Source organism: Pan paniscus, chromosome 6, assembly GCF_029289425.2.
Source record: "Pan paniscus chromosome 6, NHGRI_mPanPan1-v2.0_pri, whole genome shotgun sequence".
Classification (NCBI taxonomy): domain Eukaryota; kingdom Metazoa; phylum Chordata; class Mammalia; order Primates; family Hominidae; genus Pan; species Pan paniscus.
The window spans coordinates 84,121,100-84,147,359 of record NC_073255.2 but is presented as its reverse complement, the minus strand read 5'-3'; the positions used below and the strand labels follow the sequence as shown (position 1 = coordinate 84,147,359).

Sequence of the window (26,260 nt, the reverse complement as noted above, 5' to 3'; positions counted from 1 at the left end):
CCTTGGGTAGCTTCCTCATGCACATATCCAGATCTCTGAGACTCTCTGCAGATTTCAAGAGATTGTTGTCTGTGCATCTGCTCTCTCCTGAACTCTGTCCTGTAAGTTCTAGCTACTTTATTATCCCATATCTTTAGCTCTGTTTCCTCAATTCATGGAGTTTGCCTCCCTTGAGTTAGTTGCCCTTCCTGTGCCACTGCTAAGAAACCTTCACGGGCTTAAGCCAGAGCCTTCATAGGATTCACCTCCCTCAGGGATCAACGTTCTTTGTGGTCTGATAGCTCATGTCTTGACAACCATTGTTTCATATATTTTGTCGGGGTTTATTTTTGGTTGTTTCAGGAAGCAGGGCACATCCAGTCCCTTTCAGTCCATCTTGGCTAGAAATGGAAGTCTCCCCAGTTGTTTCTTAAAAAGGTCAGCTATAGCTTGTTAATCCAAACAGTTTCTTAATATGAAGCTCAATATTTAAATTAAATTTAAAAATATTCTGATTGATGTGCGTTTGTTCGTGTGTCGGAAATCTTTCTGAAACACTGCTGTAGTCTTAAAACTACTAGTGCCACTTCAAGACCTCTTCTTGGCCTATTTCCTCCCAACTAGGTTTCCCCCAACAGATGAGTCCTTTTTTATTTTCTGCCACTTAGAGGCAGTTTTTTGGTTCACTCATTCATTTAACAGACATTTTTGATTACCTATTATGTGTCATATGAAGTGTTGAGAATACAATGGTGAATAAAACACCACTCATTCCCTTAAAAATGTTGCAATTTAATTTTCACACAGAAATTTGAACATGAATGTTCACAGCAACTTTATTTGTAATAGCACCAAACTGGAAATGCCCATATGCCCATCAATGGGTGAATGGTTGGACAGACTGTGATATAAGCATGCTATAGACTACAGCAATAAAGACTAACAAACTGTTATTATGGGTAACAACCTGGATGAACCTCAAGGAAATTGTGCTGAGTGAAAAAAAAAATCTGTCTTAAAAAGATACATTACTGAATGATTTCATTTATACAACCTTCATGAAATAAGATCATTATGGAGAAAGATTAGTGGTAGCCAGGGGTTAGGGAGGGGAAGGGGAGAGGGTGGGGTGTGCATAAAGTGGTAGCAGTAGGGAGTCTTATGGTGATGGTACAGTTAAGTGTCTTGATTGTGCTAGTGGTTACTCAAAGCTACACATGTGATACAATGACATAGAGCTATACACACATACACAAACAAAAATAACTGTATGTATAGCAGGTGAAATATCTATGGATTCTATGAAAAGCTCCATGGATTGTACTATTGTCAGTTTCCTGGTTTTAATATTGCAGTTTTGCAAGATGTTAACATTGAGAATGAGGACGGGATGAAGGGTGCACATGACCTTCCCGTCCATTTCTTTGCATGTTTTTTGTGAAATTTTAATTACTTTAAAATAAAAAGTTAAAAAATATCTTGCAATTTTGTGAAGGGTACAAAGAACTAAACAGCCAATTATAATAGCCAATTGTATACTACCTTTCACTGAAAATTTTTATTAATTTTTATTTTCTGAAATAATAACTGGTTGTTCACTAAATCCTTTAAAATTTCTTCTAAGAAGACATTCCAGTGTATGTCAGTAGTATAGTTGACAGAGTATTTCTCTCTCATCTTCTGGTAATTTGTGGTGACTGTGTAGTCCTGATTTTTATTATGGCCATGGTCTTTTTTGTATCCTTTCCTATCTCTGTCTCTATAGCGGAGAAAACCATTAGTTATTTCTTGCGCTTATTTCAGCAAAGGGGAAGTAATACATACATATGGGGGAATACCTTGTTCCCACTCCCAAGTCATAAGACAAACGTCTCTACTACTCTTGTCTCTTAAAGCTTCCCCATCAGGTCATGCTTCTATTTGCAGGACATGTATTAGCAGTAGTGCACTAGCAAAATAGTTGTGTTGATTCTCCTCTACCCCCACCAAAGTAATATGCCCTCCTTTTATAGCCTCAGTAAAATACCTTAACCATACAAGGCAAACATTTTGTAAGAATGAGCATGTATTACTACAAAGCAACAGGAGGCTCATGTTCTCACAACATGTTCAAATGTAAGCACAAAGACCCACTCCAGATTTAAATATCAATGAGTTTTGGAATACACACAGCTTTGGCTCATTTCTGGCCCTATTCTGCCATCAGCATGTATCAGCCAAAGCTTTACTCCGACCCATTTAGAAATAGCCTTTGTACGTGAAGATGAACGCATGGTTGTAGTGGGTTTTTTACATAGTCACTTATTACTATAGCTTATTTTAATTTAGTGACAGATTGTCATATATTTTGAGTTTTCTCAAGTTATAAAAGTTTTTTTTCTTTCTTGGAACTAAATAGAATATATATTATTTCTGATATGTTGAGGGAAATTTATGTTGGTTTTGTTCATATTACTAGAAAAGTCACTCAATATGAATTTGTGCTCTTGTGACGTTGTGACAACTCAGTTGTCCTAGAATTTTTATTAGGCTGTTTCTAAATTTCACAAATCCTTGAATAGGTGAGTTTACAATATATAGACTGGAAGTACTTTATTTTTAAAAATTTTTCCCCCAAAACTCACCCCCTCTTCTCAGCGTCAGGAAAACCTCTTTGGAGTTCTATTGGACTAAGTGTCTGAGTCTGTGCCTATGTGGGTTGCTGGAATATTTACCAGGCAGAAAACATTCTTGAAGTTTTTAATTTGATCTGTCTCCTTGAAATAAATATCACGAAAAGTATATATAGGTACCTTTGGTTTGTGTCCTTTACCTTGAAAAGTATAGCAGCCAATTTGAAATTGCCTAGGTCTACTTTGTGAAATTCACCACTTAGTTCTACCTTTGATCTCATGCTTCTTTTTAAAAAATTGATGAATTCATTGGGTCTTGGGCCTTTTTTTTTTTTAATTTTGCTTATATAGTCATAATGTACTTTACATTTAACAGGTCATTTATGGTTGATTCAATCCCAAGACTTTTCCTTATTTTTTGTTGTAGTCAATTGTGTACTACTTTTCACTTAAAATGTTTATTGATTTTGATTCTCTGAAATGAAACCCATTTTTGTGCTAAATCTTTTAAAATCATTCTAAGAAAATAGTCAAGTTTATGTATACTTGACTTAGAATATTTCTGATAATTTGTGGTGACTCTGTGGTCCTGATTTTTATATGGCCATGATCTTTCCTGTGTCCTCGTCTTCTCATATCTCTCTCTATAGCTGAAAAAATTACTAGTTATTCCTTATTGTTAATTATTTCTTTAAAATGCAGTCATAAGGATTCTCAGTTACACAACGTTCCACAAATTCTATACTTTTTCTACAACCTTAATTAAGATTGCACCAGTGCTAAAATGGATATACACAACCATACTATTAAAAATATTACAAGCATTTTTGGAGAGGAATAGGAATTAACAGGAAGCAGTACGGTTTCCATAGATTTGGAAAGCCACCGAAGAGGAATTTTTTTTTTTTTTTTTGGACAGAGTCTCGCACTGTCGCCCGGGCTGGAGTGCAATGGCGTCATCTTGGCTCACTGCAACCTCCGCCTCCCAGGTTCAAGCAATTCTCCTTGCCTCAGCCTCCCTAGTAGCTGGGATTACAGGCGCCCGCTACCATGCCCAGCTAATTTTTTTTTGTATTTTTAGTAGAGACGGGGTTTCACTATGTTGGCCAGGCTCAGAAGAAGTATTTCTTTTAAAGTTGCCTAAATATTCTTAAAGCGTTGATTTTGGAACAAGAGTTGCATAGGCACCACTATAATCCCTCCAGTTTATAAAGAGAAGGCATTTGCCACATCTTCCTTCCCTCCTCTGCTTCTGCCTGAACAAAAGTGTGCTGAATCTACTCCCACCTGCAGCAAACCTATCAGTCCCTGGACCAAACTCAACAACAATAGGAAGCATATTTGGAGCCTTTGACTCTCTTTTCCTCATTGGGTACATATAGTGGCCCTGCTACTACTGCTGGGCTCCCATATTATTGCTCATTCTGAGCTGGAATCTCTGCAGTTCACTAGATCTGGGAGGCCATGATTCCGAATTGTATCCTAGGGGCCAGTGTGGCTCTATAGATATGGAAATTGTCCCCTTCTGTCTACACGGGACTAGGCCTCTGCTAAGTTTCCTTGGATCTTTGGATGCTGTCACTATGCCCTAATTCCACTCTGTGGTGTTTCATGAAATAGAATCAGATCTGATGATGGCCACCATCTGCCTGATTTCTAAGTATTCCTGATAGTCTCTGCTACTTCTGCCTGATATGATACCCTATTACTTACAGCTGCTTGCATGACTTCAGTGCTCTTTCTGCCCTTTGAATATGGTGCCTTTCTGTCTTATGGATCTGTGGTTGTCAGTTGTGAATAGTTTCTGCTGTGTATTTGTGATCCCAAATGTGTGTCCTGGCTGGTATTGCTAAACATCCCTTGTGCTTCACACCTGTATCAGAGAGATGGGCCTCAGACATAATGAGTCTTTCCAAGCTCTGAAGGGTGGCATCTCACTGATTGCACCATAGTATGAGTCTCATTCACTCTGTTTCTCCATAGCTCTTCTTGGTTCCAAAACGCTATCTTGGTAACTTATGATAATAAAACCATTAAAATAAGGATTAAAACAAAGGCACGTAATAAAAGGGCGTAGGATAAAACTAAACCAGAAAACCAGGACCTCCCTCAAAGATCCTGCAGTTGAATAACTTGAATTTTAGGCTCACCTTTCTGCCAGTTGGAGAAAAAGAGAGGCATAGAAATGATGCCACCTACTACCAGATCAGAGTGGGGCAGAAGATTCCAGTTCGTCAGGAGAAATGTTTATGTTTTTCCTAGCTATGGGGAAGCATGTGTTGAGTAGCTTATTATTTTTATATCAAATAATCATATTAAAATGCCAGTGCATCCTTCCTTTCTAGCATGATATACTTCAAAAAATTATTCTTCTTCACAATGCCTTTAGACATGCACTAATCCAAGAGAAATATGATGTGAGCCACATATATAATTTTAAATTTCCTAGTATCCACAGTAAAAAGTAAAAAGATATATGTGAAAATAATTTAATAATATATGCATTCTAGTCCATATACCCCCAAATCTTATTATATCAACAGGTGATCGATATAAAACTATGGACGTATTTTACATTATTTAAAAAATAAATCTTCGGGCTGGGCACGGTGGTTCATGCCTGTAATCTTAGCACTTTGGGAGGCCAAGGCGGGAGGATCACGAGGTCAGGAGATCAAGACCATCCTGGCTAACACAGTGAAACCCCGTCTCTACTAAAAATACAAAAAAAAAAAAAAAATTAGCCAGGCGTGGTGGCATGTGCCTGTAGTCCCAGCTAGTCAGGAGGCTGAGGCAGGGGAATCACCTGAACCTGGGAGGCGGAGGTTGCAGTGAGCCGAGATTGTGCCACTGCACTCCAGCCTGGGCAACAGTGCGAGACTCTGTCTCAATAAAAATAAAATAAATCTTTGAAGTGCAGTGTGTATTTTACACCAATGGCACAACTCAGTTTGAGAAAGTTACATTTCAAGTACTCAATAGCCACATGTGGTCAGGGGCTACTGTATTGCAGTGTGGCCTTCCACAATGGGGCAAGTGGTGCAACGGTAGGAGGGCACCTCCTGATTGTTAAAATATTCTTGTGATACTTGCAGTCTTGAGATTCCTCAGCTACAATTACCATCAGGAACCTTGAAAGGAAATTTCTTCAGTGTTCTTCATACTGAATGGCCATTAATTCAGAAGTTATAATTTTTTTATGTCACCAAACTAACTTGATGAGATGAACAAACAGATTGCTGTTTTTAAGAAAGTGAGTAACTTACTCTGAAAACCTCTGGACCTTTACTTTCAATGCCTTCATCACTAGTGAATTCACTAATTTATGTAATCAGGGAAATTCTCTTGAACTATTTTTAATGGCACCTACTTCCTTAAGACTTCCATGATTTCACCTGCTTTCTTTCCTGAGGCTTCAAAGGGAATCAGTTTGTAATTTTTCAGTGATATTCATGACTTTGTGCTTGGCATGCAGTTACTTGTTAATTTCTTTTTTAGCTTCTTGTTGAGAACTGAGACTTGTTGGCTGTCCTCCTCCCTTTTAGTGCCTTGCATGGTGTAAAGTGTAGTCAGTAATGTTTGTTGAATGCACATGTATGTACCTTCTCTGATTTAAGGTCTGGAAGGCAGGACATGGTTTTCTTTTTCAGTATATCCTTTCATATATTTTTAGCTGCTAGCATAGTTTGGTTTATTCAGTTGGTGCTTAATAAATTCTTGCCAGCTGGACTAATAACTTATAATTAGCCTCCCAAGTCTTAGTCCGCAACTATGTTCATCAAGTTGTTAAATTACATATTTGAAAAAAAAATCACCATTTTCATTTAGAGGAACAAATACAAACAAATATATCTACCAACCTACCTTGATGGTTCTATGAAACCTAACTTACTCTATGAAAAAAATGAAAAAGTTAACTAAGAGTGTACTACTACTTTTAGTTAAATGCCAATGAAGTATAATGTATAGTTGTCAGAAGAAAAAATATAAGTATTGTAGTTCATAAACATTATGATAAAATAATTTAGTTCATGATATTTGAATCATTCAATTCTTTCATTCAACAAACTGACCACCTATTATGATTAACACATTGTGTTGGGCACACGGGATAAAAAAAGATAAGTTTGACCCTCAAGTTGCTCACATTTTAGTTGGAAAGTCAGATCATGCCAAAGAATTCTCTAAAACATTTGTAAGTTTAGAGCAAGCTACTAATGGGAGAAAGGCTCAGTGAAGTCTACTTTTTATTACGTTTTCCTTATATGGTGTCGGCTAATAAGTATTTGGGGAATAAATGTGTAGATAGTGGTCTGTTTAAAAGAAGTTACATTATTTGGCATTTATTACATTTTATTTATTTTCTTAATTGATTAATTGCAGTTAAATTACCTTAGCATGCAAGAACAGATTTTACAGATTTTGACGTATGATTAAGCAGCATAAAGCATAACTAATGTGGTTTTAGTGGCATGCTATGTATTAAGGCATGAAATTTAAATACACACTTCATCAAGATTTTTTTGCAGTTACAGTGAATTAGAAAGATTCAGATATTGGAACTCCCTCCAACTCCTGTGTTAGGGAGAGGCAGGAATTTTATAATTGAGATTATTATAGAAGAGTGTCCTGACATAACTGATTGACTTTAGTGATGTGCCTTGAAAGTTCAAATTCAAGGTGTGCACTTATTTCAGTCAGCTTGTCCTGAATGTTTAAATAAGAAATACTCTTTCTGGGTATTCTGAATAACTCGTTGTACATTTATTCCTAATAGTGAGCATTTGGACTAATGATGGATTACTAATGAGCATGTAAATGTACCACCTGATTACATTAATATATGATCTTCCATGACGAGGTCTGAAACGAACATTTCTAATATGTATTTCTTTTCCCCAAATGGCACTGTGGTGTATACTGAGCGGGACTGAGATGAGGGTGTTCTTAAGAGCCACTGATTTAGTCAGTTATCAAAAATCACATTATAATAAATGCTGTTCTAAGAATTTTGATTAACCTTTAAATAAATGTTACTTTGGAGAAAAAAAATCTGCCAAATGTGTTAATGATAAATTGTGAAGTGGTAGTAATTGCAAGTATGGCTTTATAGATAATATAGTTAATTGATACCACCCTCTCAAGCATATACAGCACATCAGCTGCTATGAGCCTGGGTGATAGTAATGGTGTCTATGGCATTTATGATGCATTGAGGATGACATGAGTAAAATGAAAACTTAGAGCACTCACCAGGGTCATTCTTTCATGGACATCTGATGCTCATGGTCAAGTAAATTTTTAATGACACATAGTCACTACACACCTTTCAGCCTTCTGGAGAGGTTAAGTGTACATTGATCTGTCCTAATTAGCCTTGCAGAGTACTTCAGACATCCCTGCAGGAACACTATTATTTAATAAAATAGAAGCTGTTTTTTCACAAGCTCAGCACTTGCTCCTTGGATAGCTGTATTTTTTTTTGCTCTTCTCTCCTTTTAAAACTCATATCTCATGTCTCATGTTCGTCTTTGTCTTTGACAATGTAGTATTAATGCAGCTGCATGAAAAAGTAAGCAAAATTAAGGAATGAGTCTGATTATGAAGGTTCATTGCTATTATAAGAACCCGTAGAGCACACATACATTCCTTCCCTAATGACCCCCAAAAAAGGCAGCTTGACCCAGGAAAGTAAGCCTTTTAAATTGTGGCATCTGGGCTGGGCACCATGGCTCACACCTGTAATCCCAGCACTTTGGGAGGCTGAGGCAGGCAAGTCAGTTGAGGTCAGGAGTTCGAGACCAAGCTGGCCAACATGAGACCTTGTCTCTACTACAAATACAAAAATTAGCCAGGCGCGGTGGCTCATGCCTGTAGTCCCAGCTACTTGGGAGGCTGAGACAGGAGAATCACTTGAACCCAAGAGGCAGAGGTTGCAGTGAGCCGAGATCGTGCCACTGCACTCAAGCCTGCGCTACAGGGTAGGACTCCTTCTTAAAAAAAAAAAAAAAAAAAGGTGGAGTCTGGGCTATAGGGCCCAAGGTTCTGAATTTCTAACAAGCTCCCGATAAGGCCCAAGCTCCTGGTCCATGGGCCACACTTTCAGTAGCAGGGTTCCAATAGTATTTCCTGGCCGAAGCCAGTGGCTCATGCCTATAATCCCAGCACTTTGGAAGGCAGCAGGTAGATCACCTGAGGTCAGGAAATTGAGACGAGCCTGGCTAACATGGTGAAACGCCATCTCTACTAAAAATACAAAAATCAGCGGGGCATGGTGGCACACACCTCTAATCCCAGCTACTTGGGAGTCTGAGGCAGGAGAATCGCTTGAACCCGGGAGGGGGAGGTTGCAGTGAGCTGTGATTGCACCACTGCACTTCAGCCTGGGTGACAGAGCAAGACCCTGTCTCAAAAAAATATAAAATACTGGCTGGGTGCAGTGGCTCATGCCTGTAATCCCAGCACTTTGGGAGGCCAAGGGGGTGGATCACCTGAGGTCAGGAGTTCAAGACCAGCCTGGCCAACATGGGGAAACCCTATCTCTACTAAAAATGCAAAAATTAGCCAGGCATGGTGGCAGGCACCTGTAATCCCAGGTACTCAGGAGGCTGTGGCAGGAGAATCGCTTGAACCCAGAAGGCGGAGGTTGCAGTGAGTTGAGATCGCACCACTGTACTCCAGCCTGGGCAACAAAAGGGAAACTCTGTCTCAAAAAAAAAAAAAAAAAAAAAAGATGTCTATTTATTCAAATGAGGAATGCACATTTACAAAATTCCAAAGGTACAAAAGAGTAAGCTGTTAGAATTTCATGTTTCTCTCCTGTCTCGCAGCCACGTTGTTTGTTCTCCTGAGGGAAGAGCTGTTTCCAATTTCTTGTGTGCATTCTCTGAAACGGTTTTGCATATACGTTCACATCTGGGTGTATACAATTTTTTTTTTTTTTTGAGACGGAGTCTCGCTCTGTCGCCCAGGCTGGAGTGCAGTGGCATGATCTCGGCTCACTGCAAGCTCCACCTCCCAGGTTCACGCCATTCTCCTGCCTCAGCCTCCTGAGTAGCTGGGACTACAGACACCCACCACCACGCCCGGCTAATTTTTTGTATTTTTAGTAGAGACGGGGTTTCACCGTGTTAGCCAGGATGGTCTCGATCTCCTGACCTCGTGATCCGCCCACCTCGGCCTCCCAGAGTGCTGGGATTACAGGGGTGAGCCACCGTGCCTGGCCATATAATTATTTTTACATAAACTGTATGCCATTTACACTGTTCAGCACCTCACTTTTCTCACTAATGATATATCTTGGAGATTGGCCTCTGTGGGTGCAGGAAGGCTTCCTCACTTTTCATGGCTGCAGAGTCTATGGTACGGAGGTCCACAGTTTTATTTCATTTATTTATTTATTTAATTTTGAGACAGGGTCTCAGTCACCCAGGCTGGAGTGCAGAGGCACCATCTCAGCTCACTGCAACCTCCCAGGTTCAAGCTATCCCCCTGCCTCAGCCTCCCTAGTAGCTGGGATTACAGATGCCCACCACCAAGCCTGCCTAATTTTTGTATTTTTAGTACAGACGGGGTTTTACCATGTTGGCCAGGCTGGTCTTGGACTCCTGAGCTCAACTGATCCGCCCACCTCGGCCTCCCAAAGAGCTGGGATTACAGGCGTGAGCACCATGCCCACCCATGCCTCCTCTTTTTTTAAGAGAGAGAGTCTCACTCTGTCACCCAGGCTGGAGTGCAGTGGTGCAATCATAACTCACTGCATCCTCGAACTCCTGGGTTCAAACAATCCTCCTGCCTCAGCCTCCTGAGTAGCTGAAACTACATGTGAATGCCACCACACCCAGCTAATTTTTTGTTTGTAGAGATGTAGAGACAAGGATCTTGCTATGTTGCTCAAGCTGGTCTTGAACACCTGACTTCCAGCCCTCCTCCTGCCTCAGCCTGCCAAATTGCTGGGATTACCAGAGTGAGCCACCTCGCCCAGCCTCCAGACCTTTTTGAATTCCAGAATTGAAAAGCAACTTTAGATCTATAATATGGTTTTTAGAAGATTGCTGAGGGCCTTGATAAGAAACAACAGTGGGGAGAGGAGAGCTTGAACTAACACTTACTGGAAGAAGACAAAGAAATCCTAGGCTGGGCACAGTGGCTCAGGCCTGTAAACCCTGCAATTTGGGAGGCCGAGGCAGGCAGATCACTTGAGGTCAAGAGTTTGAGACCAGCCTGGCCAACATGGTGAAACTCCATCTCTCCTAAAAATACAAAATTATCCAGGTACAGTGGCACGTGTCTGTAGTCAGGAGGCTGAGGCAGGAGAATTGCTTGAAATGAAGAGGCGGAGGTTGCAGTGAGCCAAGATCATGCCACTGCACTCCAGCCTGGGTGACAGAATGGTATTTTGGTATTTTAGATACCAAAAAAAAACATTAAAAATTAAAAATAAAAACATAAAAATCTGCCCAGAGGCCAGGTGTGGTGGGTACACCGGTAATCCCAGCATTTGGGGAGGCCAAGGCAGGAGAATCACTTGAGCCCAGGAGTTGGAGACCAGTCTAGGCAACATTGCAAAACCTCATATCTACAAAAAATACAAAAGTTAGCCAGGCATGGTGGCAGGCACCTGTAGTCCCAGCTACTCAGGAGGCTGAAGTGGGAGGGTGCTTTGAGCCCAGGAAGCAGAGGTTGCAGTGAGCCGAGATCTCGCCACTGCACTCCAACCTGGGCAAGAGAGCCAGACTTCATCTCAAAAATAAATGAATACATACTAAAATAAATAAAATGTATTTTTAAAATGCCTAGAACATTCTGTTCTTCTTTTTTTTTTTTTTTTGAGATGGAGTCTTGCTCCGTCGCCCAGGCTGGAGTGCAGTGGTGCAATCTCAGCTCACTGCAAGCTCTGCCTCCCAGGTTCAAGCGATACTCCTGCCTCAGCCTCCTGAGTAGCTGGGATTACAGGCGCCTGCCACCATGCCCAGCTGATTTTTGTATTTTTAGTGGAGCTAGGGTTTCACCATGTTGATCAGGCTGGTCTCAAACTCCTGACCTCGTGATCCACCCGCCTCGGACTTCCAAAGTGCTGGGATTACAGGCGTTGCGCCACCGCACCTGGCCGGGTTTTGTTTTCTCATTTCTGTCGTGTTTGTTTTGTTTTGTTTTTTTCGAGATAGAGTCTCACTCTACTGCCCAGGCTGGAGTCAGTGGTTCAATCTCAGCTCACTGCAACCTCCAACTCCCGGGTTCAAGCAATTCTCCTGCCTCAGCCTCCCGAGTAGCTGAGATTACAGTCACTCACTACCATGCCCTGCTAATTTTTGTATTTTTAGAACAGACAGGGTTTCATGATGTTGACCAGGCTGGTCTCAAATTTCTGACCTCAGGCGATCCACCTGCCTCTGCCTCCCGAAGTGCTGTAATTACAGGCATGAGCCACTGTGCCTGGTCTGTTTTTGTTTGTTTGTTTGTCTTTTGAGACAGAGTCTAGTTGCCCAGGCTGGAGTGCAATGGCGTGATCTCGGCTCACTGCAACCTATGCTTCCCCGGTTCAAGAGATTCTTCTACCTCAGCCCCCTAAGTAGCTGGGATTACTGGTGCATGCCACAACACCCAGCTAATTTTTTTTTTGTATTTTTAGTAGAGATGGAGTTTTTACCATGTTGGCCAGGCTGGTCTCAAGCTCCTGACCTCAAGTGATCTGCCTGTCTTGGCCTCCCAAAGTCCTTGGATTACAGGCATGAGCCATCATGCCTGGCCAGCAGGCAAGACATAGGGCTTATTAAGGGGACTTACAGGGTAGTCCAGACATGGCAGGTGGAACAGGAGAATCACACCTGCTTACAAAAAGCATGCAGTTGGGCCGGGCGTGGTGGCTCATGCCTGTAATCCCAGCACTTTGGGAGGCCAAGGTGGGCGGATCACAAGGTCAGATTGAGACCATCCTGGCTAACATGGTGAAACCCCGTCGTCTCTACTAAAAATACAAAAAATTAGCCAGGCGTGGTGGGAGGTGCCTGTAGTCCCAGCTACTCGGGAGGCTGAGGCAGGAGAATGGCGTGAACCCAGGCGGCAGAGCTTGCAGTGAGCCGAGATTGCGCCACTGCACTCCAGCCTGGGTGACAGAGCAAGACTCTGTCTCAAAAAAAAAAAAAAGCATGCAGTTTATAGAGCATTTCCACTTAGCACCCTCCCCCTAGCACCCTCCCTCTGGCAACCTTCACTGAACCCCAAACAAAGGCCACCATCCCCTAGATGGTCCAGGGGTTCAGATGTTCCTCACAGATAAGAAATGAATCTCCGGGTTGGCCACTCCTGGATTCCTTAGCTTAGAATTTTCAACACATACTCTTCTTAAGACCATGGGGTCATTTTCAAGGTATGCTGATGTTACTGTTGTCAGGTGTGTTTGCCATGCATCATAGCTAACCATTAGGAAGTTCTATAAGTGAGGCAAGGCCTTAAGAACATACTCTGAGCTAGAAGTGTCAAGTTGGAGGCCCTCGACATTAGAAGCCAGAGACTGGGTACACCCCACATAGTGAGAGAAGGTGAGGGCTGTGGGGATGTGTCAGCTATCTCCATTGCTACCCAGCAAACCATTCCAAGTCTTAGTGGAGAAAAATAACTTTTTTTTTTTTTTTTTTGTCAGAGGCAGGTTCTCACTCTGTCACCCAGGCTGGAGTGCAATGGTGCAAACACGGCTCACTGCAGCCTCAACCTCCTGGGCTCAAGTGATCCCCCCCACCTCAGCCTCCCAAGTAGCTGCAACTACAGGCATGCATCACCATGCCCCAGTAATTTTTGTATTTTTTTGTAGAGAAGGGGTTTTGCCATGTTGCCCAGTCTGGTCTTGAAGTCCTGACCTCAAGGTCTCCACCTGCCTTGGCCTCCCAAAATGCTGGGATTACAGGCATGGGCCATCACACCCAGCCTGATGTTACTACTATAACTGTTTTGGGATACCATGAACCATGCCCATATAAGATGGCAAACTTAACAAATGTTGTCTGTGTTCTGACTACCCTACCAACAAGAGTTTCCCTGTCTCTGTCTCTCTCCTCAGGCCTCCCTATTCATTCCTTGAGACATAAAAATATTGTAATTAGGTCAATTAATAACCCTCTTAAGTATCCAAATGAAAGGAAGAGTCACATGTTTCTCATTTTAAATCAAAAGCTAGAAATGATTAAGCTTAGAGGCCAGACATGGTGGCTCATACCTATAATCTCAGCACTTTAGGTGGCCGAGGTGGCAAATCACTTGAGGTCAGTTTGAGACCAGCCTGGCCAACATGGCGAAACCCTGTCTCTACTAAAAACAGAAAATTAGCCGGGCGCGGTGGCAGGCACCTATAATCCCAGCTACTCAGGAGGCTGAGGCAGGAGAATCGCTTCAACCTGGGAGGCGGAGGTTGCAGTGAGCCGAGATCACGCCATTGCACTCTAGCCTGGGCAACAAAGTGAGACACTGTCTCAAAAAGACAAAAAAAAAAAAAAAAAAAGAAATGATTAAGCTTAGTTGAAAGCCAAGACAGGCCAATCAATAGCTAGGCCTCTTGTGCCAAACAGCCAAGTTGTGAATGCAAAAGAAAAATTCTTGAAAGAAATTAAAAACGCTACTCCAGTGAACACACAAAGGGTAAGAAAGTTAAACAGTCTTATTGCTGATATAGAGACAGTTTTAGTAGTTGGAACAGAAGATCAAACCAGCCACAACATTCCCTTTGGCCAAAGCCCAATCCAGATCAATATCCTAGCTGTCTTCCATTCTATGAAGGCTGAGCAAAGTAAGGAAGCCACAGAAGAAAAGTTTGAAGCTAGAAGTTAGTTCATGAGGTTTAAGGAAAGAAGCCCTCTCCATAACATAAAAGTACAAGGTGAAGCAGCAAATACTGATAGAGAAGCAACAAGTTATCAAGAAAATCTAGCTAAGATCATTGATGAAGGTGGCTACACTAAACAATGGATTTTCAGTGTGGACTAAACTGCCTTATATTGGAAAATGCCATCTAGGACTTTCACAGCTATTGAGGAGAAGTCAATGCCTGGCTTCAAAGCATCAAAGGACAGCCTGACTCCTTGTTAGGGGCTAATGCAGTTGGTGACTTTACGTTGAAGCCAATACTCATTTACCATTTTAAAAATCCTAAGGCTCTTAAGAATTATGCTAAATCTACTCTGCCTATGCTCTATAAATGAAACAACAAAGCCTAATGATATCACATCTGTTCACAGCATGGTTTCCTGAATATTTTAAGCACATGGGTGAGACCTACTGCTCAGAAAACAAGATTTCTTTCAAAATATTACTGCTCAGTGACAAGGCACCTGGTCACCCACGAGCTCTGGTGAGGATGTACAAGGAGATCCATGTTGCTTTTTTCATGCCCACTAACACAACATCCATTTTGCAGCCCATGGAACAAGGAGTAATTTCAACTTTCAAGTCTTATTATTTCAGAAATACATTTCATAAGGCTATAGCTGCCACAGTGATTTCTCTGATGATTTGGGCAAAGTCCATCTAAAACCTCCTGGGGTTAGGCATGGTGGCTCATGCCTACAATCCCAACTTTTTGGGAGGCTGAGGTGGGAGGACTGATTAAGCCCAGGAGTTCAAGACTAGCCTGGGCAGCATAGTGAGACCCTGCCTCTACAGAAACAAAACAAAAACTAGCCAGGTGTGGTATGCAATCTGTAGTCCCAGATACTTGGGAGGATAAGGCAGGAATATCACTCAAGCACAGGAGGTTGAGGCTGCGGTGAGCCATGACTGCACCAGTGCATTCCGGTCTAGGAAAGAGAGCGAGACCCTGTCTTCAAAACAAAATACAAAAACCAGAAAAAGCCAACCCCCATCTGGGAAGGATTCTCCATTTCATTTCATTTCATTTCATTTCATCATTCCATTTCATTTCATTTCTTCCTTTCTTCTTTTCTTTTCTCTTCTTTTCTTTTTGAGATGGAGTCTTGCTCTGTAGCGCAGGCTAGAGTGTAGTGGTGTGATCTTGGCTCACTGCAACCTCTGCCTCCTGGGTTCAAGCAATTCTCCTGCTTCAGCCTCCCAAGTAGCTGGGATTACAAGCATGCACCACCACACCTGGCTAATTTTTGTATTTTTAGTAGAGATGGGTTTTTGCCATGTTGGTCAAGCTGGTCTCAAACTCCTGACCTCACGTGATCCACCTACCTCAGCCTCCCAAAGTGCTGGGATTACAAGTTTGAGCCACTGTGCCTGGCTGGGATTCACCATTTTAAATGCCATAAAGAACATTTGTGGTTCATGGGAGGAGGTCGAAATATCAACATTAACAAGACTTAAGTTGATTCTAACCCTCACGGATGACTTTGAGAGGTTTAAGACTTCAGTAGAGGAAGTAACTACAGATGCAGTGGAAACGGCAAGAGAACTAGAAGTAGAAACTGAAGATGTGGCTGAATTGCTGCAACTTCATGACCTTGAACAAATAAGGAATTGCTTCTTATGGATGAGCAAGGAAAGTGGTTTCCTCAAATGGAATCTATTCCTGGTGAAGAGGTTGTGAATATTGTTGAAATGACAACAAATGATTCAGACTATGACCTAAACTTAGCGGATAAAGCAGCACCAGGGCTTGAGAGAACTGACTCTTGTTTTGAAAGAATTTCTATTATGGGTAAAATGTCATCAAACAGCATTTCATGTTACAGAGAAATCTTTTGTAAAAGGAAGAGTCAACAGATGCAGCAAACTTCATTGTTGTCTTATTTTAAGAAATTGCTACAGCCACCCTAACCTTCAGCAACCACTACCCTGATTAGTCAGCAGCCATCAACATGGAAGCAAGACCCTCTATCAACAAAAAGCTGTAACTCGCTAAAGGTTCAGATTGCCATTAGCATTTTTTAGCAATAAAATATTTTTAAATTAAGGTACATACATGTTTTTTAGACAATAGTCTTGCACACTTAAGAGACTACAGTGTAAACATTACTTTCATATGCACTGAGAAATAAAAATTTTGATTTTTTGACTGTGTGACTCACTGTACTTCAATATTCACTTTATTGTGGTGATCTGGAATTGAACCTGCAAGATCTTCCAGGTATGATGCCCGTATATGTTTCTAACAATTTGGAAAACAAATTTTTAGTAAGTGCAGTTTGTTTAATAGTAGTGGAACCAGCAAAAATAAGAAGAAAGGAATTAGATCAGTGGTTCTCAACTGAGGCTAATTCTGTTCCCCAGGGGAGATTTAGCAGTGTCTAAAGATTTTTTTGGCTGCCAGAACTTGGTGGGGGAGCAGGGTATACTGGTATCTATCTAGTAGATAAAGGCCAGAGATGCTGCTAAACATCCCACCACGGCAGGACAGCCCCGCAATGTCCATAGTGCCATTGTTGAAAAATCCTGGATCACATGAACAATAGACACCAAAGAACCAGAATTATAAGGAGAAAGGGAACATTCTTTAAGACAACAGACCCCACCTCTTCAATTATGTAAGAACAACATATCATTTTTGACAAGACATACTTAAGTCTTTACGGCTGAAGTACCCATATGTCCACATTTTACAGTAACATAGCAAAAACAGGTGAAGCAAATATGTAAAATATTTGGGAAAGGGAGACTGAGAAAAGGCTACTGGCTTTAGGAATTAGGAAGTCATTGGTTTGGAAAGAACAGTTTCAAAGAAAAATGGGAAAATAAGCTAGGTAGCAAAAAGGATTCAGTTAGTTGGACATTAAGGAAGTAAGGAAATACTACCCTAAAAGGAAGGATGGAAAAAAAGAGTAATTCACAGAGGAGCAGAGTCAAATAAAGATTCAAGAGCCTATATACATTTATAAGTGGAGAGAAGAAAATAGTGGGGAGGAAGAAATTAAGGATAAAATGGGGGAATTATAATGATAATTGACTAAGCAAGAGCCCAGAGAAGCCAAAAAAAAAAAGAAAGAATAAGAAAAATAAAAGAAAGATTCGCACTGTGTACATAATTTAAAATCCAGGATAGATTAATACACATAAGCTTTTAAGATCAAACTGACAATTAAAAATAACAGAGAATGAGAGAAGTAGAAAGTTTCCTTCTCTAATGATTTAGAATGGAAGAGACCTTTTGTGAGGGCTAGAGAAATAGCCAAATGATATGGTCAGACATGGTGAGTCCTGCCAACCTCATAGGAGGGGTCTCAGACACTAACAGAAAGTAAGGAGAAAAACAGTAGTGTTACTCTTATGACAGACCCAGCTGATTAAAGATTTCATCAGTGTCAAAGATTTTGCTATGGCTTATGCCCTCCAGTGGTCATCTTTAAGTTTAAAAGGAAACAAAACTACTATGTGCCAAGTGAGGCAATTTACTCATCATCTCATTTATTCTTCACAAAAAGGTGAGATTATCCCTTTCTTTAAAGAAAAGAAAACTGAAGAGAGGTTACATAAGGCTATGGAGCTAGTGACTAAATGGAACAGAATTTAAAGCCAGGAGTTCACTGGAAGGCCTGTGCTCTTTCCATTCCTTGAAAATTTGGCCTCCCTTGTCAATGGTTGGCTTTTAGTACTCCTGCGGTCACTTGCACACTGCACACTTGACGAGTAGGTCAAAACTTAATTCCTTGCATGACAGGCAGGTACAGCACTTAAACTCTTCTGACAATAAGTGCTGACAAAGAAAAACTGAGCAAAAGTGGAATTCGAGAGAACTCTAAATTACACATTATTTGTTGAGCCCACAACCCAGAAAAAAGGTGAGCATGCAATGACCCCTTACAGGATGGGTCTATGAAACTATTGCCAGACTCTGTTATTCATGATCTTGAAAGACTGCCCAGGGCCTGATAAGGGGGTCTGTGGCAGAATTGGGTGCAAGTTGGGAAAAAGGGAAGGAAGAAGCAGGGAACACTCCTCACCTCTTTGTGTTTCTCCAACAGGCTCTCCAGCTGCTCAGGTGCCCTCTGCCCTGGCCCCTTGTTTCTTTCAGCCTCATACTGACGCTGATTGCTATCTTGGTGCAGACTCAGTTGGAGGGCAACTCTTACCAGGGAGGTCATCAGTTTCATAGCTTTGAGTAAGGAAAAAGAGATAAAGAAATCATTATTGAGGTCAGAGGAGAGAGGATGAGTAGAAGGAAAAAATAGAAGGAAAGAAGGGCAATAAAAATGAGAAGCCAGAGGTGGGTGACCCTAAAATCCTAAGACTGCCTGTCCTGGAGTGGACTGTTTCCCTCTAACCCTTGTGGTCTTCTTTTAACCATCAGCATACCCCTAGTGGTGAGCTCTGACAAAAATACTAAGCCTTGAAATTGTTGCTGTGATCTACCCCTTCTCAAAACTCCACCAGTGAGAAACTGGATTGAAGTTTAGGATAAAAGAGGCATGGCCTTGAAGTGAAGAGCCAAGACGCAGGTAGGAAAGAAGACCCTGAATCAGAGAACAGAGGAAAGTCCTATAAATCCCCAGGAGAATGTCCAGAATGAAAATGAATGCTCACCAGCCAGGGTGCTAGTGTGACAGAAGGCGCGGACTTGTGAGTCTGAGAGGCCAGTGAGCAGGGAGATGAGGTTGTCCACAGGGAAGTCATCATGGAGGAGGCTGTACTGGCACCGACAGACCAATGTCCCCACAAACTCACAGAAGCTGCCCTGGAACTTCTTCCTGGATAGACCTGGAGCTGTCAGAGGATAGTCCCCCGAGTCCTACAAAAGGATGTATGAAAAGGATGGGAAAGTTATGACCAGGTCCATGAAGTCATAGGGGCTTGGATGTCAAAACCCAACAGTCTAGTAAAAATATCTCTGTTATGCTTCATTTCCTGGCTGTCTCCCCAGTTTGAGAGGCATATTCAGATCTCTTTTACCCCCAAGAGACTGAACTCCACCTTCTAAAAGCTACCCTATTTCACAGAATCAAAAAGAAGGGGATAATAGGCATTGTGTTTTGAAATAAGAGGGGTAAGAGGATCCTGGTCATCTTCTTCCACCTCATTAAACGCTCTGTTAGGTGCTGGATGATCTCTGAGTTGGACATCTTCTTGAACATCTCAGGGCTCACAGTGCCTAAAGAATGAAGGATATGAGGTGCTTACAAGGAAAATAACAGGATGCTGTGATCATTTACAGATATACCTGAATATGAGCAAGGAAACACTGTGCAAAGAGCTTAGGTGGGGAATCAGAAGACCCCCTGGTCAACGGTCTGCCAACATCCAACTGTGTATCTGCTATAAGGCAATCTCTCTAAAAACCCAAAGGAAGGGAGCCATAGGTTATGGTGTAGACACGGCCAAATCCAGAAACCACACCTCACACAACCAGGCTGAAAATTACACAGAAGTGGCATCAAGAAACCCCAATCACAAAGATACAACTCTCTTAAGGGGATGGACCCCAAGTTCCTGAGGAATATGTACTTTGCCAAGAAGCACAACAAGAAGGGCCTAAAGAAGATGCAGGCTGGCCGGGCGCAGTCGGTCAAGCCTGTAATCCCAGCACTTTGGGAGGCCGAGGCAGGCGAATCACAAGGTCAGGAATTCTAGACCAGCCTGGCCAACATGATGAAACCCAGTTCTCTACTAAAAATGGAAAAAATGAGCTGGGCGTAGTGGCGGGTGCCTGTAATCCCAGCTACTTGGGAGGCTGAGGCAGGAGAATTGCTTCAACCCGGGAGGCAGAGGTTGCAGTGAGCTGAGATCGCACTACTGCACTCCAGCCTGGGCAACAAGTGAGACTCTGTCTCAAAACAAAAAAAGCAAAACAAACAAAAAAAGAAGATGCAGGGCAACAATGCCAGGGTCATGGGTGTACATGCCAAGGCTATCAAGCCCCTCGTAAAGCCCAAGGACGTTAAGCCCACTTGCCTACACTGCCCACCCCAAGCTTGAGAAGCATGCTTGTGCCCACAATGCCAAAGGGCTCAGACTGTACCAGCCAAAGGCCAATGATCAAATGAAGGCCCAGGCTGCAGCTCCAGCTTCAGTTCCAGCTCAGGCTCCCAAAAGTGCCCAGGCCTGTACAAAGGCTTCAGAGTAGAGATCTCTGTTTGCCAACGTGAGGACAGAAGGACTGGTGTCCTCCTGCACTATTTGTACAAATAAACCTGAGGCAGGATTTGTTTTAAAAAAAAAAGGAATCAAGCAGTGAAAAACTGTGCCCAAAAATAAACAACAACAAAACAACAACAACAACAACAAAACAGGCCAGGCGCGATGGCTAACGCCTGTAATCCCAACACTTTGGGAGGCCGAGGCAGGTGAATCACCTGAGGTCAGGAGTACAAGACCAGCCTGGCGAAACCCCATCTCTACTAAAAATACAAAAATTAGCCACGTAGGCCGGGCACAGTGGCTCAAGCCTGTAATCCCAGCACTTTGGGAGGGTGAGATTGGCGGATCACGAGGTCAGGAGTTCAAGACCAGCCTGGCCAATATGGTGAAACCCTGTCTCTACTAAAAATACAAAACTTAGCTAGGCATGGTGGTGCGCACCTGTAGTCCCAGCTACTCAGGAGGCTGAGGCAGAAGAATCACTTGAACCTGGGATGCGGAGGTTGCGGTGAGCCGAGATTGTGCCACTGGACTCCAGCCTGGGCGACAGAGCCAGACTCCGTCTCAAAGAAAAAAAAAAAAAATTAGCCACATATGGTGGCACATGCTTGTAATCCCAGCCACTTGGGAGGCTGAGGCATGAGAATCACTTAAACCCAGGATGTAGAGGTTGCAGTGAGCCCAGATCGTGCCACTGCACTCCAGCCTGGACAATCGAGTGAGATTCTGTCTCAAAAACAAAACAAAAACAAAACAAAACAAAACAAAAGAGAGTAATAAAACTAAGCCAGACGCTGATTTCTTATATAATACAACCTGACTGAGACCATCTGTCCCAATAAATTAAGCCATGGCAGTAAGAGTTCTGGGGGTACCACAGCTACAGAGGAGAAATATGGGCAAAGTAGCTGGGAAATAAGCAGTAAGAAAATAACAGATTATTGCATCTAGAAAGACTAAAGGGTGTCCTCAAATTTGTGCCATAACATAAGCATGATTACTTCTTTTTCCCCAAAGTTTCTTGTCTCTAAACCAACATGGTTCCCTACTAGATCACTTCCCATATTTATCAACAAAAAATTTAGTTAAAGAAGTGAAACTTTTCTCTCCTTTTTTTTTTTTTTGAAGACAGTCTGGCTCTGTCGCCCAGGTTGGAGTGCAGTGGCGCTATCCAGGCTCACTATAACCTCCACCTCCTGGGTTCAAGCAATTCTACAGGCATGAGCCACATACCCAGATAATTTTTTGTATTTTAGTAGGGGTTTCACCATGTTGCCCAGGCTGGTCTTCAACTCCTGACCTCAAGTGATCCACCCGCCTCAGCTTCCCAAAGTGCTGGGATTACAGGTGTGAGTCACAGTGCCCGGCCTAAATAAGTAAAATTTTTCTAATGCTTTACTATCTTCCTTTATTTAGGAAATATCTAATCCTACTTATCTAAATGGAGAAAGAATTCATAACATAGGAACAAAAGGCTGGGAATTAGAAAGGGGGAGCAGTTTCCTCACCTTTACATCCACAAGATCAGATGAAAAAGTTAACAAGCTCCAGAAATCCTGCATCCTGGTCTTGCTTGTAGCTATCCAGCCACTCATCTACCAAAGACTAGTAAAAAAAAAAAATACAGATGACTTCTACTTCTGGCAATATAACAGAACAGAAATCCTATATGATCTTCCCAGTTGAACCATCTAAACTTCTGTAAAACATTTAAAACATCTTTCACAATGTACTGGTGAACTAGAATGAAAGGTAAAATTTCATATAGTCCAAAAATGAGGTGTAGTAGCAACCCTGGGAGGTAAGCAAACTGACTTTTGCCCTAAAGGTTTCATTAATCCCTGGGGACCCTGACTTTGTATCCAGATGGCTGCATGGAGTGCAGAGCACAGGAGGTAGAGTCTAAGCTTCTTCCAAGACGAGTAGTCCAAGAGGAGGCACCTAAATAAAGCTGGGTCCTGCAAAGAGTCACATCCTCAAGGAAGTGAGATTGAACACTAAACCTATAGGGCAGATGGCGACAGCAAGAAAACTAGCTTGTTATGACCTGAGGGTGCAGTGGAGGGAAAAAAAATAACTCCTCCTTGAGAATTCATAACCATAGTGAGCCCTCAGATCTGGATTTGCAGTCAAGATTCATACCACATACATAATCAGAATAATCTTTTTTATCTTTTCCTTTTGTTTTTTTTTTTTTTTGAGACAGTCTCACTCTGTAGCCCAAGCTAGAGAGCAATGGAGAGATCTCAGCTCACTACAACCTCCACCTCCCAGGTTCAAGCATTCTCCTGCTTCAGCCTCCCGAGTAGGTGGGATTACAGGTATGTGCCACCATGCCTGGCTAATGGCTAATTTTTGTATTTTTAGTAGACACAGGGTTTCACCATATTGGCCAGGCTGGTCTCGAACTCCTGACCTCAAGTGAGGCCCACCTTAGCCTCCCAAAGTGCTTGGATTATAGGCATGAGCCACCACACCCAGCCCAGAATAATCATTCAGATAATTAAAAGTGATTCAGGCTGGGAGCAGTAACCCAAGTAAAGTGAAACTCATGTTGCCCAGGCTGGTCTACCAAAAACAGAATAATTAGTCAGGCATGGTGGCACATGCCTATAGTCCCAGCTATGCGAGAGGCTGAGGTGGGAGGGTCACCACCTCGCCACTGAGGGAGGTCAAATCAGCAGGGAGCCGTGATAGCACCACTGCACTCCAGCCTAGAAAGAATGAGAACCTGTCTCAAAAAAAAAAAAAAAGAAAAGAAAAGAAAAGTGATTCTGGAGTGCCCCCAGGCAACTGTCAAAGCAACAGCAGGTTCCTCTCTTAAAAACCCACCTTTGGGGCCAGGCGCGGTGGCTCACACCTGTAATCCCAGCACTTTGGGAGGCCGAGGCAGGCGGATCATGAGGTCAGGAGATCGAGACCATCCTGGCTAACATGGTGAAACCCCGTCTCTACTAAAAATACAAAAATTTAGCCAACATGGTTGCAGGTGCCTGTAGTCCCAGCTATTCGGGAGGCTGAGGCAGGAGAATGGCCTGAACCTGGGAGGCGGAGCTTGCAGTGAGCAGAGATCACGCCACTGCACTCCAGCCTGGGTGACAGAGCGAGACTCCGTCTCAAAAAAAAAAAAAAAAAAAAAAAAACAACCCACCTTTGACCTAGGCCCCAAAGAATTCCAGCACATAAGAACTCCAGGTAAAATGAGTGGCTCACAATAAACCTAGTAAAACATATAAAGAAACAAGGCACTGACAAAATTATTTCACAAACACTTTAGATAATCATCTATCATAGATTATAAAATGACTATGTTTAATAAAATTTTAAAAATAAAAGAGGGAGAGAATGGGCTCAAAAAAAGAAATAAAAGGCCAGGCATGGTGGCTCGTACCTGTAATCCCAGCACTTTGGAAGGCCGAGGAGGGTGGATCATGAGGTCAAGAGATCAAGACCATCCTGGCCAAAATGGTGAAACCCCGTCTCTGCTAAAAATACAAAAATTAGTTGGGTGTGGTGGCGTGCACCTGTAATCCAAGCTACTCAGGAGGCTGAGATGGGAGAACTGCTTGAACCCGGGAGGCAGAGGTTGCAGTGAGCCGAGATCACACCACTGCACTCCAGCCTGGGTGACACAGTGAAACTCTGTCTGAAAAAAACAAACAAAAAAAAAAACAAATAAAAACCCAGACTATATTGTTTAGGGATACTTAGTTGACAAAATAATAGACACAAATAGGACATAATTACCATAAAAATCAGGACCTTGGGGGGATTGGGGGGAAGGTTTAAGTGGAAAGAATGGAGCGGTGACAATGTGTGTCAACCTGGGAGGTGGTGACCCTGGAGTTCGCTTTGTAATTCCTCAAAATGAGCATTTATGTGCTATTCACTTTTCACAGGGCAGAATCTCTAAACTAACATGTTTAAGCAGCCATATGAAAAAAAAAAATTATTCTCAAAATGTCTCAAAAAAACAAAAATATGTTATATATATACGTATAAAAGAAATATATACACATACGTATATATCTATATATATACGTGTGTATATATCTGTATATATACATACACGTGTACATATATATATATATATATATTTTTTTTTTTTTTTTTTCCTCGTCGGGCGCGGTGGTTCACGCCTGGTATCTCAGCGCTTTGGGAGACCGAGGCGGGAGGATTGCTTGAGCCCTGAGAGTCTGAGACCAGCGTGAGCAACACAGTGAGACCCTTGTCTCTTTTTTTTTTTTTTGAGTCGGAGTCTAGCTCTGTCGCCCAGGCTCGAGTGCAATGGCTCGATCTCAGCTCACTGCAAACTCCGCCTCCAGGGTTCAAACGATTCTCCTGCCTCAGCCTCCCGAGTGGCTGGGATTACAGGCGCCCGCCACACGCCCGGCTGATTTTTGTATTTTTAGTAGAGATGAGGCTTCAACATGTTGATCAGGTTGGTCTCGAACTCCTGACCTCAGGTAACCTGCCTGCTTGGGCCTCCCAAAGTGCTGGGATTACAGGCGTGAGCCACGGCGCCCGGCCTGAATAAATCTTTTAAAACATAAAGGTTTGGGTGAGTCCCTGGCCGGCCGGCACAAATGCCGGGGTGGGACCGCGAACCGGGTGGGACCGCAAACCGGGTGGGACACACTCATTCCGGCCCGGGGGGACTCGGGCCAGCAGCCGGCCGCTGCGCGTGCGCACTTGGCGCGGGGTGGGGGGGGAAGGAGGGGCCCGCGCTCCTACCTGTAGGTGGCCAACGCCGGGCGCTGGGCCGCCGCTCCTGCCTTGCACGTTAGAGAGCCGGTACATGCAGGTGGGAAGCTCCACATGGAGAGGCGCGCCGCGCCCGTGATAAGGCTTTACCTGGTACATCGGCATGGCGGAACCAAAGCAAGAGAGGGTGGCGCGTGCCAAACACCAAAGCTCAGAAACCGTCCGAGGCTACGACTGGGGGCGGACATCTCCCTTGTGACCCTGCGGCGGTCCTTCGGAAAAAACGCAGTCCGGTGTGCTCTGATTGGCCCATGCTCTTTGACGTCACGGACTCGACCTTTGACGGAGCTAATAGGCGAAAAGGAGAGACGGGAAGTATTTTTTCCGCCCCGCCCAGAAAGGGTGGAGCACAACGTCAAAAGCAGACAATGGGAGCCCAGGAGGCGGGGCGCCTGTGGGAGTCGTGGAGGGAACTTTCCCAGGCCCCGAGGCGGATCGGGTGTTGAGTCCATGGAGCGAGCTGAGAGCTAGAGGTGAGCTGGGCTCGCGGTCTCCCTTCTCGCGCGTCCTCCTTGAGAACCACGGCATTCCAACCTCCCTGGAAATGGGGGGAACATGGCCGAGGGGCGTGGCGAGGCGTGGAGGCCCCAGAGCGGCGTCCTCAGCGCCCCAGCCATCCAGTGCTCCTTGGTTGCGCCTTGAGGCCGAGGCAGGCTCCTTCGGTGTCCTTGGCTGCGGGCAAAGGATTCGGCCCTGTAAGGAGCTGGGTTCGGCCTGTCCCAGACAGGCCCTGCCCACATCCCATCACAGGGCCGTGAACTTGAAGCCCTAGCGTGAAATCCCCATAGACTGAATGCATTTCCTTTTTACCTGTTCTCTCTCCCCTTTTATTTTTATTTTTATATTATTTAATTTTTAATTTTTTATTTTTGTAGAGACGGGGATTT

General features: G+C 43.2%; 1 protein-coding gene and 1 pseudogene across 8 annotated transcripts in view; one reads left to right on the top strand and one right to left on the bottom strand.

Annotated features, from left to right (window-relative positions):
- LOC117981006 (putative STAG3-like protein 4) overlaps window positions 1-25,600 on the bottom strand; it is a 33,410-nt gene extending 7,810 nt beyond the window's left edge. For 2 of the 8 annotated variants that reach the window (XR_010112603.1, XM_063605812.1), the window contains exons 1-4: window positions 25,344-25,482; window positions 22,118-22,214; window positions 19,059-19,263; window positions 18,479-18,630 (exon numbers count right to left, since the gene is read on the bottom strand). Coding sequence is in view for 7 of the 8 variants with exons in the window: in XM_063605812.1 (XP_063461882.1) it covers window positions 18,479-18,630; window positions 19,059-19,263; window positions 22,118-22,204 (444 nt within the window). In the remaining variant the exon portion in view is untranslated. Of the gene's footprint in view, window positions 1-789; window positions 8,152-16,709; window positions 18,631-19,058; window positions 19,264-22,117; window positions 22,215-23,760; window positions 23,830-24,000; window positions 24,256-25,343 lie in introns of those variants that run through there. The other 6 variants (XM_063605809.1, XM_063605808.1, XM_063605811.1 and 3 more) reach the window with 6 other exon arrangements.
- LOC100990062 (putative postmeiotic segregation increased 2-like protein 1) overlaps window positions 25,428-26,260 on the top strand; it is a 37,956-nt pseudogene continuing 37,123 nt past the window's right edge.